At 42.2% G+C, this 14,627-nt stretch overlaps 1 protein-coding gene across 4 annotated transcripts in view; it reads left to right on the top strand.

Annotated features, from left to right (window-relative positions):
- Positions 1-14,627, top strand: part of adcy5 (adenylate cyclase 5) — a 429,739-nt gene that overhangs the window by 398,979 nt on the left and 16,133 nt on the right. For all 4 annotated transcript variants that reach the window (XM_072579926.1, XM_072579927.1, XM_072579925.1 and 1 more), the window contains 3 exons: positions 1,824-1,999; positions 8,965-8,991; positions 11,661-11,793. In XM_072579926.1, coding sequence (XP_072436027.1) covers positions 1,824-1,999; positions 8,965-8,991; positions 11,661-11,793 — 336 coding nt within the window. The remainder of the gene's footprint in view (positions 1-1,823; positions 2,000-8,964; positions 8,992-11,660; positions 11,794-14,627) is intronic.

Here is a 14,627-nt window from a genome sequence, read left to right as displayed (position 1 = left end):
TAGGTCAGAGAGGAGAGTGGGTAGGAAGGAGTACAATAGGTGAGTGGGGGTGGGGATGAAGGTGATAGGTCAGAGATGAGGGTGGAGTGAATAGGTGGAAAAGGAGATAGGCCGGTAGGACAAGTCATGGGGACAGTACTGAGCTGGATGTTTGGAACTGGGGTGAGGTGAGGAAACTGTTGAAGTCCACATTGATGCCCTGGGGTTGAAGTGTTCCGAGGCGGAAGATGAAGCGTTCTTCCTCCAGGCGTCGGGTAGTGAGGGACCGGTGATGAAGGAGGCCCAGGACCTCCATGTCCTCGGCAGAGTGGGAGGGGGACTGACTATAGCGCTTTTACTTCACTGTCACTGGATCAAAATCATGGAACTCTCTCCCTAACAGCATTGTGGGTGTCCTACACCCCAAACCCAGCCCCAGCAGTGGTTCAAGACATTCACTCATTCCAAAAGATGTGCAGGTCAGGTGAATTGGCCATGCTAAATTGCCCACAGTGTTAGGTGCTTTAGTCAGGGATAAAGGTCAGGAAATGAGTCTTTGTTGGTTACTCTTCGGAGGGTTGGTGTGGACTTGTTGGGCTGAAGGGCCTGTTACCATGCTATAGGGGATCTAATCTAATCTAAAACAACTTTCTCTGGAGTTCTTAGAGATGGGCAGAAGAAGCATCCTCTCAGCATTTATCCCGTCAACACCTTAAGAACCCTGCATGCTTTAATGAGATCACTCCCATTCTTCTAACCTCTAGTCAGTAGAGTCTGTATAGCCTTCATTCATGAGACTATCCCTCCATACTGAGGATCATCCTAATGAACCTTCTCTGAACTACCTCTAATGAAATTTTATCTTTCCCTAAGTAAGGAATTAGGTAATAATAATATCTCTGCCCTAATGTTAACGCAGTTGACCAGTACTAAGCTACTTTTAAGCTGTTATCTTGTAATAGTCAACAGGAGTTGGGAGGTCATGTTGTGTCTGTACAGGACATTGGTTAGGCCACTGTTGGATTATTGAATGCAATTCTGGTCTCCTTCCTATCGGAAAGATGTTGTGAAACTTGAAAGGGCTCAGAAAAGATTCACAAGGATGTTGCCAGGATTGGAGAGCTTGAGCTATAGGGAGAGGCTGAACAGGCTGGGGTGTTTTCCCTGGAGCTTTGGAGGCTGAGGGGAGACCTTATAGAGGTTTACAAAATTATGAGGGGCATGGATAGGATAAATAGACCAAGTCTTTTCCCTGGGGTGGGGAGTCCAGAAATAGAGGGCATAGGTTTAGGGTGAGAGGGGAAAGATATAAAAGAGACCTAAGGGGCAACATTTTCACACAGAGGGTAGTATGTGTATGGAATGAGCTGCCAGAGGAAGTGGTGGAGGCTGGTACAATTGCAACATTTAAGAGGCATCTGGATGAGTATATGAATAGGAAGGGTTTGGAGGGATATGGGCCGGGTGCTGGCAGGTGGGACTAGATTGGGTTGGGATATCTGGTTGGCCATGGACGGGTTGGACCGAAGGGTCTGTTTCCATGCTGTACATCTGTATGACTCTATGACTCTACTTCTTGTTACTGCCTGTTTTACTGATGTCTTGTTGGTGGTTATTCCTTCACCACCCACTGCTAATAAACCCTGCAGACTAGTGTCACAAGATGTTTTGTTGGCATCAGATCTGCCCAAAGCAGATCTTTTCACAATCAGGTATCGGCTGCAGGCGGCTCATATTAACACTGTAGGTGCTGGGATGGAGAAGTTATATGAGTAGGAATGATTCCCTTTGTACAAGGAAACTTATTCTAATGAAGCTGTTTTTGTCTGCTTTCCTTTGAACAGTACTTCACCTACTGTGTGCTGCTGAGTTTACTGGCCTGTGCTGTATTCCTCCAGATCAGCAGCATTGGAAAGCTCGTTCTCATGCTGATCATTGAACTGGTTTACATTGTAATGATGGAGCTGCCTGGCGTCACCCTTTTTGATAATGCAGACCTATTGGTTACTGCCAACAGTCTGTAAGTAGCCATTTACGAACCCACTGCTTTATTTTGCAATTCTAGTATATTTATGATACCACAACAAAATGATGAATTTTAAAAGGAGGCTAATAGCATGCTAAATACGGTCATGCAAGCAAAGAGTGTGTAGTAAACCTTTTTGAATCACTGGTTAGGTTTCAGCAAGGTGTCCAATTTTAAGGATTCGACTGTATAAACTCAGGAACCAAAGAAGAGCAAAAGAGAAAATGCTGGAAAATCTCAGCAGGTCTGGCAGCATCTGTAAGGAGAGAAAAGAGCTGACATTTCGAGTCTAACTGACCCTTTGTCAAAGCTTTAACAAAGGGTCAGTTCGACTCGAAATGTCAGCTCTTTTCTCTCCTTACAGATGCTGCCAGACCTTCTGAGATTTTCTAGCATTTTCTCTTTTGGTTTCAGATTCCAGCATCCACAGTAATTTGCTCTTAACCAAAGGAGAGCATTCAGCCCCCTGAGTCAGTTCCATTCAATCAGACATAAAAGCAGAATGCTCCGGAAACTGAAGATTTGAAGTAAAAGATAGAAAATGCTAGTGCAATTCAGCAGATCTGGCAGCATCTGTGGAGAGAGAAGCAGAGTCAATGTTTCGAATCGGACTGAAATGCGACTGCGACCCCAAGGACTGCAGTGTTTCAAGGAGAAAGCTCCCCACCACCTTCTCGAGGGCAATAGGGATGGGCAATAAATGCTGGGTGACATCTACATCCTGTGTTCTAACTCAAGATGGTGAATGGCTTTGAGAAGAACCTACAGTTGGTAGTGCTCCCACATACCTGCTGCCCTTGCCCTTCCAGGTGGTAGAAGTCTTAGGTTTGGAAGGTGCTCTTGAAGGAATTTTAGTGAGTTGCTGTAGTGCATCTTGTAGATGGTACACACTGCTGCTACTGAGTTATTGGTGGTGTAGGGACTTCTGGTGGGGCATTTAGGATTCCAATCCAGCAGACAACTTTGTCCTGCACGTTCTTGAGTTTCTTGAGTGCTCTTGGGACCCCACTCATCCAGGTTGTTTACCATATGTTTCTTTGATGAACTTCAGAGTCCATCTTCCCCTCCCCACAACCAGAGGGTTTAAAATATGACAAAGATATGGATGAAGAGTGAGTCAGCATGTCAACAAATATGCTGCAATAACAATACAAAAGTAACTGGAGAATCAATGAGTAATTGCAAACCCATCGGTTTTATTTTTTACTCCTGAGAGCTAGATGGTTTCTTATATTCTCAAAGAAAATTATAAACTTAACATGCAAGCAACAGACACTGAAAATGCAGAGGTGTCAGCATTACGAATGAGTGAAGACAGTTTAATTTGGCAGGTGTCAATACTTACTGTTGACACATACCAATAAACCTGCTGCGTGTGGCCAGCATTATTTGTAGCTTCCTTACAGTTTTCTCACTAAGTGGGTGGATTCTTCCCAGACTGAGTCATCTTCTCCACATACTTGTTAAAACCAAGGCCTCTCCTGCTCTCCGATAGATATCAAGGACTCTGAAACTATCAGGTAAAGAGCAAACAATTCTTAAATCATCCTCGCCAGCTGTCTCTCTTAACCAAACAGTGCCATACACTCCCAAAAGATCGAAAGTCAAGCATACCTCTGAAAACACCTTGTCCATTAGCAATGTCCCAAGTTCAAGACAATGAGATTTCAAAGGCAGGTCGAAATTTCTAAATAAGATGGATTGAAATCCTGGAACTCCCTTCAGAACAACATTGTGGCTGTGTTTACATTTCATGGACTGCAGCAGTTCAAGGCGGCAGCTCAGCACCACCTTAAATGGTGGGTGATAAATGTTGGCCCAGACATCAATGCCCATATACCATGAACGAATGAAAAGAAAGCAGTTCGCATTTATACAGTGTCTTTTGCACTTATAGAACAACATTTACCAATGAAATGCTCTTATGAAACACAATTACTCTTGTAAAGAGGGAAATTGCTGCATAAATTTTAACATGTAGCAAGCTGCATAAATTTGAACATGACAGCAGTGAAATTAATGATCACATCATTAATTTTAGTGATTAATGTTGAGGAGTAAATATCGATCAAGGTTTCAACTCCTGTGACCATGCCTTGTACCACAGCAGCTGTGTCTATTATATTACTCCTGTAGAATCAGGTCTTTGTGCTTGGTCCTTCATGGATTTTATCCCACTGTAGCTACATTAGGCATTTCTTTTGGGTGTCTGTCCTGCAATGTTCCACTAGATTGCTCATTCCATAGCTTTGTGATACCCTGCAAGCAATATTAGGATGTAAAATCAATTGGAAAATGCATGTGCTAATGTTTAAATGTCAATGAGGATTTCTCGATTCATTCATGGGATGTGGGCATCACTGGCTAGGCCAGCATGTATCACAGATCCCTAATTGGTAAGGGTCAACCAGATTTCATGTGAGTCTGGAGACACATGTAGGCCAGACAAGGTAAGGATGGCAGATGTCCTCCCTTATACGATATTAGTGATCCATATATTTTTAACAGAGGTTACATGGTCACTATCAGGCTAGCTTTTTAACTTGCATTCCAATAATTTACCTTACTTAATTCAAATTTCACCATCTCCCATGTTGGAATTCAAGAAAATATTCACTTAAAGGTCTGGGTTATTAGTCCATTGATAGTTATGAGGATAAGGTAAAGACATTGGGACAGTTCTCCTTGTAAAGAAGAAGACTCAGAGGAGATCTGATAGAGCTTTTCAAAATCATGAGTGGGCTGAATAGAGTGTTCACACTCATAAAAGTACAAGAAAAAGAGGATGTAGATTTAAAGAAATCTGCAATTGAAAGAAGGGTGAAGTGAGGAAAAACCTTTTCCAAAAGAGAGTAGTTAGGATATGGAGTGTTCTGCCTGGAAGTGTGGTAGAGGCATTCAAGAGATTGTTACTTTGATAAAATAATGTGCAAGAGTATGGGCATAAATTCAGGAGATTGGCCCTAGGTAATGATGGTCTTTTTTATGAACAGGTGCAGGCGTGAAAGGTTGAATGACCTCCTGCTGCACTATAACACTTGATTCTGTGACATTGCCACTATGCCTCTGCCTTCTGCTCTGAATCCATTGCATCCCAAGCTTGTCCTTAATTTAGGATACTTTTCTCACTCTCAGTAGGTCTTATGGTGTTCACTTACACAATGGTATATATCATGGAATCCTACAGTGTATAAGGAGGCCGATCAGCCCATCGGGTCCACACCGACCTTCCGAAGAGCATCCCACCTGGATTCACCTTCTTACCCTGTCGCCGGTGTTGGACTGGGGTGTACAAAGTTAAAAATTACACAATACCAGGTACTAGTCCAACAGGTTTATTTGGAAGCACTAGCTTTCGGAGCGCTGCTCCTTCATCAGGTGGTTGTGGAGAATAAGACTATAACGCAGAGAACTGAAACCAACATGGTCACTCTCAAAGATGAGAGACTTAATAAACAATCCAGGTCTTTTTCACTGTATAATTTCAGTTACATCACACCGTAAACTTTTGCTATAAATTCTGTATCTTACAATCTTATTTTCCACAACCACCTGATGAAGGACCAGCGCTCCGAAAGCGAGTGCTTCCAAATAAACCTGGTGGACTATAACCTGGTGTTGTGTGATTTTAACTTTGTCCACCTAATCTATACATCCCTGACCACTATGAACAATTTGACATGGCCAATCCATTTAAACCTGCACATATTTGACTCTCCATCAGAGAAAGGGCCTCATTTTAACATTTCATTTGAGAAGTGACAAATGTGACAGCACAGCACTCCCACACTAATGCACTGGGAGTGTCAGCGTAAAGTTCCTGTTTATGTCCTGGAGTTGAAAACTTGATCCCACCATCCCCTGACCCAGAATCAGTGTTTATTTCCGCTGACCCCCAGATGGATTCTGTCCAAGGAGGTGTGAAAGAGAACCATACTTTTGCACACAAGTTCCATTGACATAATGACCAACATTCAAGTCCCATTTCAAGTTTTATGCACAAAATTCGGGATTGATATTGCAGTACACTTCAGTACTGAGAGAACACTGCATTGTCTGAGGTGCTGTCCTTCAGGTAAAGCTTAAAGCTACCTACTTGGGAAAATGTAAAAGATCCTAAGTCAATATTTTGAAGTGCAGGGGAGCTGTCTCAGGTTTACTGGTTAATATTTATCCCTTAATCAATATCACAACAAAAATATCCCGTAATTATTACATTGTTGTTCGTGGGAGCTAATTAGTAACTGTGTATTCTACATTACAAAGGTAGGTGACTTCTAGAAGTATTCCATTGGCTATAAAATGCTTTGAAATGTCTTTCTTTTAGAATTAAAATTAGCATTAGATTTATTGTTGCATGTACTCACATGAATGCAGTGAAAATTTTACAAAATTGTCACTTACGGTGCCATCTTAGATAGAAAGCTACCTCGGTATAGATTCTTAGGAATTATTTACAAATTACACTAGTTTTTAGTGATATACGCACATGGTCCCTGAAAATTCCTTTCTGCTTTTACAGTTTTTTGTTTCCCATCACGAAGAAAATATTTTGATTTGACTTCCATTCAGTGTTGCAAAATTGCATGATAAAAGCTGGCTGGTAAATGGATAAAGTTCAATGCCATCTCTTCAGCACTGTGCTGTGGTATCTCCCAGTGTCTCTGGCTCACAAGCAGAAGCTTGATGATGCTCCCTTCTCTTTAAATTCAACATTTAGAAATGTTACAGGAGATTTTTAATGTTGGAATCAATTATAATCAAAAAAGGACAAAGTAGATTATGATTCTGTTGTGCTTAAATGACTGTGAGCTATGGTTATTCCAAGCAGTGCATTTGTCCTAACTCAAATATTTAATTTGCCCATTTTACTGAAATCCTCATTAACATCTGAACACGAACACATGCGTTTTCCAATTGATTTTACATCCTACTATTGCTTGCTGGGTATCATGAAGCTGTGAAATGACTGCTTGATGCAGTGAAATATTAATGCAACAGAAGGGAATGCGAAAACTGTGGCTGATTAATGAGCAGAATCATAATGGGTCTCTGGATTGAAATGTAAATGTGAAATTTGTTGACCTGAATTTACTTCATAATTCATTGACAGTTGTCAAGGGACAGAGTGGTACAATTATTTGTGTCTGTCCCCGTGCTGTTGCTTCAGACTTGCTGATGAACAGATACTTATGAGCAGAGATCTTTCGCCTCCTCTCTTCCACCCCCTCCACACATCCCATAGCTATATTGGAGCATTCTGTACCACCCACAGTCGTATGAGGAAAATAAACACAGGAATATTCTGGAACTCTCCAGCAGGAGGCAGGTCAATCCTCACTGAGGAAAATCAGCTGGGATTTTTCAGAATAAGGGTGTCCTCAAGGAATCATGCAGGGGGTTGTGACTTTCCTTTGAGCAATAGAGACCATCTGTTATTAAAAAAAACTTGCATTTGTATTTCATTGAGAAACGATTAATGAAATAATCTTAAAGTGTAGTCACCGTGTTAGTGCAGAAAACACAGCAGCCAATTTGCAAACAAAGATTTGTTGACATTGTGACCATGTCACTGGACTAGTAACCAAGAGGCTTTACTCTGAGGCTCTGGGGACCTGAGTTCAAATCCCACCTCAGCATAGAGTCCCTAGTTTGGAAAGAGGCCATGCGCCCATTGAGTATGCACTGACCCTCCAAAAAGCATTACACCCTGAGGCCCTTACCCTATCCCTGCACTTACCATGGCTGACTTACCTAGCCAATGCATTCCTGGACATTACGGACAATTTATCATGGTCAATCCACCTAACTTACACTTCTTCGGATTGTGTGATAAAGCCAGAACATCCGGCCGAAACCCATGTAGGCACAGGAAGAGTATGCAATCTTCACACAGTCGCCCAAGATTGAGATTGAACCCAGGTTCCTGGCAATATGGGGGTAGCTATCCTAACCACTGAGCCATGATGCTGCCTGGTAGGTTATTTAAATTGGTGTTATTTAAATTTAGATAATGAATTTGGAATACAAAAGGAGTGATGGCGACAATGATCACTGATACCGTATATACACATGTATAGATCGAATTTTGAAGACTTTTAAAAAATCTTAATTGACTTATATATGAGGTAATGTTTTCGAGGGGATGAATATTTATCAACAGAATAGATAAAATGGGAAATTTACCATCCTGGCAGCTCCCGGTCCCTGGATCTGGAACATTCCCTGTTATATGTTCAGGCTGTGGTAAACCGTGGGTAACTGAAACCAATTCCATGGATATGGCGGTCGCCCTGTGCTATCATACCATTACAGTAATTCTGACAACCTTGAGTGGAGCATGACTGTTGGTGGACTGGAAGACCCGGAATGGAGCGATATGACCAACAGACTGGAAAGCTGGAGAGGAATGCAGTGGGCAGGCACACTGACTTATAAGTGTTGATCTGTAACTGTGAAGAATTAGGGTCAATTTATACACGAGATAAATGGAAAATACAAGATATCTTGGCCAAAAATAAGGGGCCCATTTATACATAGGATTGACCTATGCACGAGTATATACGGTAATTATATTGTTCACTGAAGCCATTCTGAAAACAAACTCTGCCATACTCACCCAGTCTGGCCTCCACATGACTCCAGACTTAGAGTAATGTGGTTGACTCATGACTGTCCTCAGAACCAATCTGTGTAAGCCACACAGTTCAAGGACAGCTCGTGATAGGCGGCAAAGATGTCCACATTTCATGGAAGAGTAAATTTCAGAAAACAGATCTCTGACTCACAGGAAGATCGTCTCAGTGCTCCAAATGTGATGTGATTATAAACCCATTCTTTATACACATTTCTTGGAAAGTTTCCATCCTGACCCACCAGAATACTTCGAATAATTTTGGAGTAATTTTTAATGTTTTTTAGTAAATTGTTGCTGACTGATTCTTTCTTTTCCTCTCCAGTAGCCCCATCAACGGAACATGGACTTGGTGAGTATTCTCCTGATTATGACACATTTATTATAAAGTAGATCTTCTTTAAACTTGTCCCACTTAACTTGGTTTTTCTTTGTTAATGAGGCCTGAAATTTTATTGAGCATTATGAGATTAGTTTTAACATCAGTTCCTGTACAACTCGATTGGTTTCTCCCCAGCCTCTGAGTTGTGGACTTCCCCCCCCACATCACTGACTGCATTTCACCCTCTTGGACTTGCCTTCCTGCTCAAGATCCAGTTTCAATCCAAAACCTGAGCTCTGTGTTATGTAGGTTTGAGTCTGGGTGGTTCAGAAATGCTAGGCCTTTTACAATCCGTGCTTTTTTTTAAATGACTTTCAAACCCGCTGTTACTCTGCTGCCCTTTTCCCAAGTCCTTGCTCACAGTCAGAGGCCAGCAGCTCTGCAGTGCCTCTTGGAGTAGTGGCCACTGCTGGTATTGCATCGGGTGCCAAGCAGAAGACTGGAATCAGGGATGTGAGGTGGGATGGGATTCCTGGAAGTTAAGTGGAGTAAGTGTGGTGAGACTGCAGTGACAATGGGTGGGGAGGTGAGTTGCTAGTGAGCGTCACGGTCTGGATTTTCACTAGGTCCTCATTTCTCAATGCTGGGTCCCTCAATCAGGCACAGAATACATGAGGGAGAGGAACCCCTCCATACCACCAACCCAATCCCAAAAGACTGCAAACAAATGAGGTGATGGCCTATTGATATTATCACCAGCCTTTTAATCTAGAAACTCAGCTAATTCTCTGGGGACCTGCATTTGAATCCCACCAGAGTGGATGGTGGAATTTGAAGTTTGTTATGCAGTGGCTCCGTGGTTAGCACTGCTGCCTCACAGCACCAGGGCCCCAGGTTCAATTCCAGCCTCAGGTGACTGTCTGTGTGGAGTTTGCACATTCTCCCCGTGTCTGCGTGGGTTTGCTCTGATTTCCTCCCACAGTCCAAAGATGTGCAGGTCAGGTGAATTGGCCATGCTAAATTGTCCATAGTGTTAGGTGCATTAGTCAGAGGGAAATGGGTCTGGGTTGGGTTGCTCTTCAGAGGGTTGGTGTGGACTGTCTGGGCCGAAGGGCCTGTTTCCATACAGTAGGGAATCTAATCTTTTCAGATGACGAGCCTCACGTCTTGCTGGAGGTTTTTGCTAGAGTCAGGATGAGCCCCTTTAATTGCCATTTAGGAATTCAATTAGCCCCCAGGTGGGAAGGCCAGTTGAAAGTTTTCTACCCTGTACTTGATTGGAGGAGGCAGCTAATCTCCACCCATACCCTCTGACCAACCACAAGATCCCCTGTCTCTGGGAGAAAGGTTATGTGCATTAAATTCAAGCCATCCTTTCACTTGGAATCTATGTTTTGAACCCAGAATGAAAATCAATTTACTTCTTGCACAGGGTCTGAAAGGGTTACATGAACATGGTTTTACAGTTAAAGTTTGCTCATGTATGTCAGCAGCAAGATTCATTTCCTCACTTCACTGCTTTGAAGTCAATAGTTATTTATTTCTTCAATTTCCTGGTATGATCTAATGATAAATAAAATTAATTTTTTGCAATGCGTGCAAAAAAAATCAATAATGTGAAAATTAAAGGCCAGCACCTTTAAAGCACTTGGTATTTGTTCTCTGGTATTGGGGGAATCATTGGATTACATTGAATTGACAGCACAGAAACAGAATACAAATGCAAAATTGGAATGTTGTGTTCCATTTGTCCAGACCTCCTTCTCCAGCTTGGGTGATGTGTTTGAATCTAGTCCCTGAAAATACTCTTTCTAATCCAGGCATTAATAGGATTACAATTTCTTTTCAGGAGCAAAAGAAAGAAGGGAAGTGTCATACCAATGCAGCCACCAAAACTCACACACATGGGACCCAGATGTAGAGAAATGCCAATTCTACTTGTAGCGTTTTCTGTTCGAGTATGTTGTGGTGGAGACAAACTGAGAAATTAGGGGGTCCAGTCTCTGGAGGATTCAGGACTGGACTTATCATTGTATTCACGGGAAATTTGTTATTGCACGAGGTTAGACTGGATGCATACAATGGGAGAAAGTGAGGACTGCAGATGCTGAAGTTCAGCGTTGTGAGTGTGGTGCTGGAAAAGCACCGCAGGGCAGGCAGCACCCGAGGAGCAGGAGCGTCGACGTTTCAGAAATTCCTGCTGAAGGGCTCTTGCCCGAAACATTGATTCTCTGGCTCTTCGGGTGCTGCCTACCTGCTACGTTTTTCCAGCACCACACTCATCCCTGGATGCATACAAGGTACACCTATCCCCTGTGAAGAGCAAGAACACGCAGGTAGTGTCAGCAAGCTAAGACAATAACAAAAATGTATTTATATTTTATATCATACAGAGAAGATAAAAGTGTTAAAATAATGTGACAATGGTTTAAATTGTCTAAAAACGTTAGTATATAAAGTTTGAAAGTCATCTAACTCAGACACAGAGCCAGTGTGACTTGGAGCATGGAGATGTGAGAAAAGAGCATTAGAAACAAATTGAAGCTTGATTGTTAAGCACAGAACTCGCTTGAGTTGCTCAGCTTTTAACTTGCTCGTGCATGTCCCAATCACTTTTTTTTTGGCTATAATGTGAGAACTCAGCAAAGAATTCCTTCGGTTACAGCTGTTAGCTCGTATTATTTCCTTCCTTGTAACAGCTCCCTGAAGTTCTCGAAGGTCGCCTTGAAGATCATGACTCCTATTGTAATCACGGTGTTTGTTCTGGCACTCTATCTACATGCTCAGCAGGTCGAATCAACTGCCAGGTTGGATTTCCTCTGGAAACTGCAGGTAGGAAGTCAGCCACAACCATTATTCTGCTGCCAAGTTTTCTTCAACACTTTGTAGAGAGTCTGTAACTCTCTACATGATTAACTCATGAGTCATTGACCAACAGGTTGAAAAGTCGCTTGTCGATATGAAATGATTTTTCACCTTCTGAACTGGTGCTTGATGAGCTATTCACACCAGCAAGTTTCCTAATCTGTGCAGGTGCGAGTTGATCTCATTCAGCGCATGAAGGATAACATTAGCTTCAGTGCCATTCATGGGTTGGGGGAAAGTGGGGAAGTGTTTTTGCCAGTGACTCCAATTTCAAAACAATAACATGACATCCTCAGTCAGTTCAACAATGGTGCAAGGTCCAAATGACACTATACGTTCGTGCATTGACAAGTGAGAAAGGTAACAGAGGACCACAGTGGTTCTTACAAATGTTTCTAAAGATTTATGTGGTGATGTTGAAAGGAGGCAAAATTTATAATAAAAAGGAAATGGTATAACTGAAATGAATAAGTTAGCTTTGTAGTGTGTTGCAAGTGGCTGTACGTTTATCTCAATGAATCCCAATGAGTGGCTCAAATCCCACTTTGGAGATTTGAACATGTAATTATTTATGATATTCCAGTGCAGTAATAAGGAAGAGTTAGAGCTTTGACTTTATTATGACCTCCACCAGATAGACTGGTAATATTTAACAAGAAATTTGAACTTCTGGTTAAGAGCTCAACGAATGGCATGTCACGATTTTAAAACTTTTACTGTAATAAATGACCACGATGACTATTGGCAAGACACTATTTTCCCTTTGTAGGCAACTCACACGTTAACCCGCAGAGAGAACCATTTCCTTTTTATACATATTGCCCTCTCCATGCAATCGTTCTGGAAAACAGTCCACTGCTGATCCCGGCTTCCAATGGGTTTTGTATTGCCGCTTCACCAAGGTTTAATTTAAAATTACCATTTTTAGGCATGTTCCTCAGTTTTTAGCGAGTTTCTACCATCAGTAGTAAACCCTGTTCCAATGACTGTCCTTATCCAAGGGTCACACCCCATACAATACCTTTCTGGGACTTTCTGGGAATAACCAAAGCATTTCTTTGATCTTTAAGAATCAAACCACCCAAGACATATGCTCAGGCAGACCTTTTAATAAGTTCTGTGACCCTAATTTTAAAGCAGTGGCTCCAAAATATTAATAAAACCATAAGATACAGGAGCAAAAGTAGGCTACTAAAGCCTATCAGTTCTACTCCACCATTCAGTGAGATCATGGCGAATCTGAAAGTGCTGGGTTGAAGATGTTTTCTTGTTAATGTTGTGTCATTTCATGTTTGAAAACTTTTGCAATATAATTTTGAAAAATGATATCTTAATTTAGGGTGGCACAGTGGCTCAGTGGTTAGCACTGTTGCCTCACAACACCAGCGACCTGGGTCAATTCCCACCTTAGGTGACTGTCTGTGTGCAGTTTGCACATTCTCCCTGTGTCTGCATCAGACCCACCCCCACCATATAGTCCAAAGATATGCAGGTCAGGTGAATTGGCTATGCTAAATTGCCCATAGTACTAGATGCATTAGTCAGATGGAAATGGGTCTGGGTGGGTTATTCTTCAGACGGTTGGTGTGGACTTGTTGGGCTGAAGACCCTGATTCCACACTTTAGGAATCTAATCTAATCTGTTATAAAATGGATATAAAACATTAACTATATTGTTTTCCATTGGCTCCAGGCAGGAAGCAACAACTGACATGTATAGAATTGCGTTTTGTGTCAGGGCTGGGTATCGGAACTAGTGATAGGATTAGGATAAGATCGCGAGTTAAAGTTATGATGGGGCCTATGGTTACAGTTATTATAGGGGTAGGAAAAGTGCTGAGGTTAGTATTGCAAGTAGGATTCAGTCTGAACCTGGGTTACTTTTAGGGTTATGGATAGTCCTGTGGTTTTGGGGTCAAAACTACAGTTAATGCAATGATTAGTATTCGCTCTAGTTTTTGGGTTCGTTTTGTATAGAATCATTCTGAAGGTTAGGATCAGGAAATAATTAAGGCTCAGGCTACATTTAGGATGTGAACCAGGACTTCTGTCAGATCTAGCTCCAGCCAAGAGTGCAGTTAAGTTTGGGTCTGGGGTTTAGGTTTGGTGTTTAGGTTTGGTGATTTGACTTGGACTATGATTAGGGTTAGAGATTATCTCTGCCAATGCATTAGGCTTATATGTTGGGTTTTCCTCTTTGACCTTTGCACTGGCTGAGCCACCAGAAAGCACGATAAACATGAAAGGGTTCAGAAAAAATTTCCAAGGATGTTGGCGGAGTCAGAGGATTTGAGCTACAGGGAGAGGCTGAATAGATTGTGGCTATTTTCTCTGGAGCGTCGGAAGCTGAGGGATGTCATAGAGTCATAGAGATGTACAGCATGGAAATAGATCCTTTGGTCCAAGCCGTCCATGCTGACCAGATATCCCAAACTGCCAGAACCCAGCCAATATCCCTCCAAACCCTTCCTATTCATATACCGAACCAAATGCCTTTTTAATGTTGCAATTGTACCAGTCTCCACCACTTCCTCTGGCAGATCATTCCATACATGTACCACCCTCTGCGTGAAAAAGTTGCCCCTTAGGTCCCTTTTATATCTTTCCCCTCCCACCCTAAACCTGTGCCCTCTAGTTCTGGACTCACCCACCCCAGGGAAGAGACTTTGTCTATTTACCCTCTCCATGCCCCTAATGATTTTACAAACCTTTCTGAGGTCACCAGCCTGTTCAGCCTCTCCCTAAAGCTCAAATCCTCGTACCCTGGCAACATCCTTGTAAATCTTCTCTGAACCCTTTCA

The sequence above is a fragment of the Chiloscyllium punctatum genome, chromosome 10 (genome assembly GCF_047496795.1).
Source record: "Chiloscyllium punctatum isolate Juve2018m chromosome 10, sChiPun1.3, whole genome shotgun sequence".
Lineage (NCBI taxonomy): Eukaryota > Metazoa > Chordata > Chondrichthyes > Orectolobiformes > Hemiscylliidae > Chiloscyllium > Chiloscyllium punctatum.
Note: the sequence above shows the minus strand (reverse complement) of the source record. Positions and strands in the feature narration are given on the sequence as shown.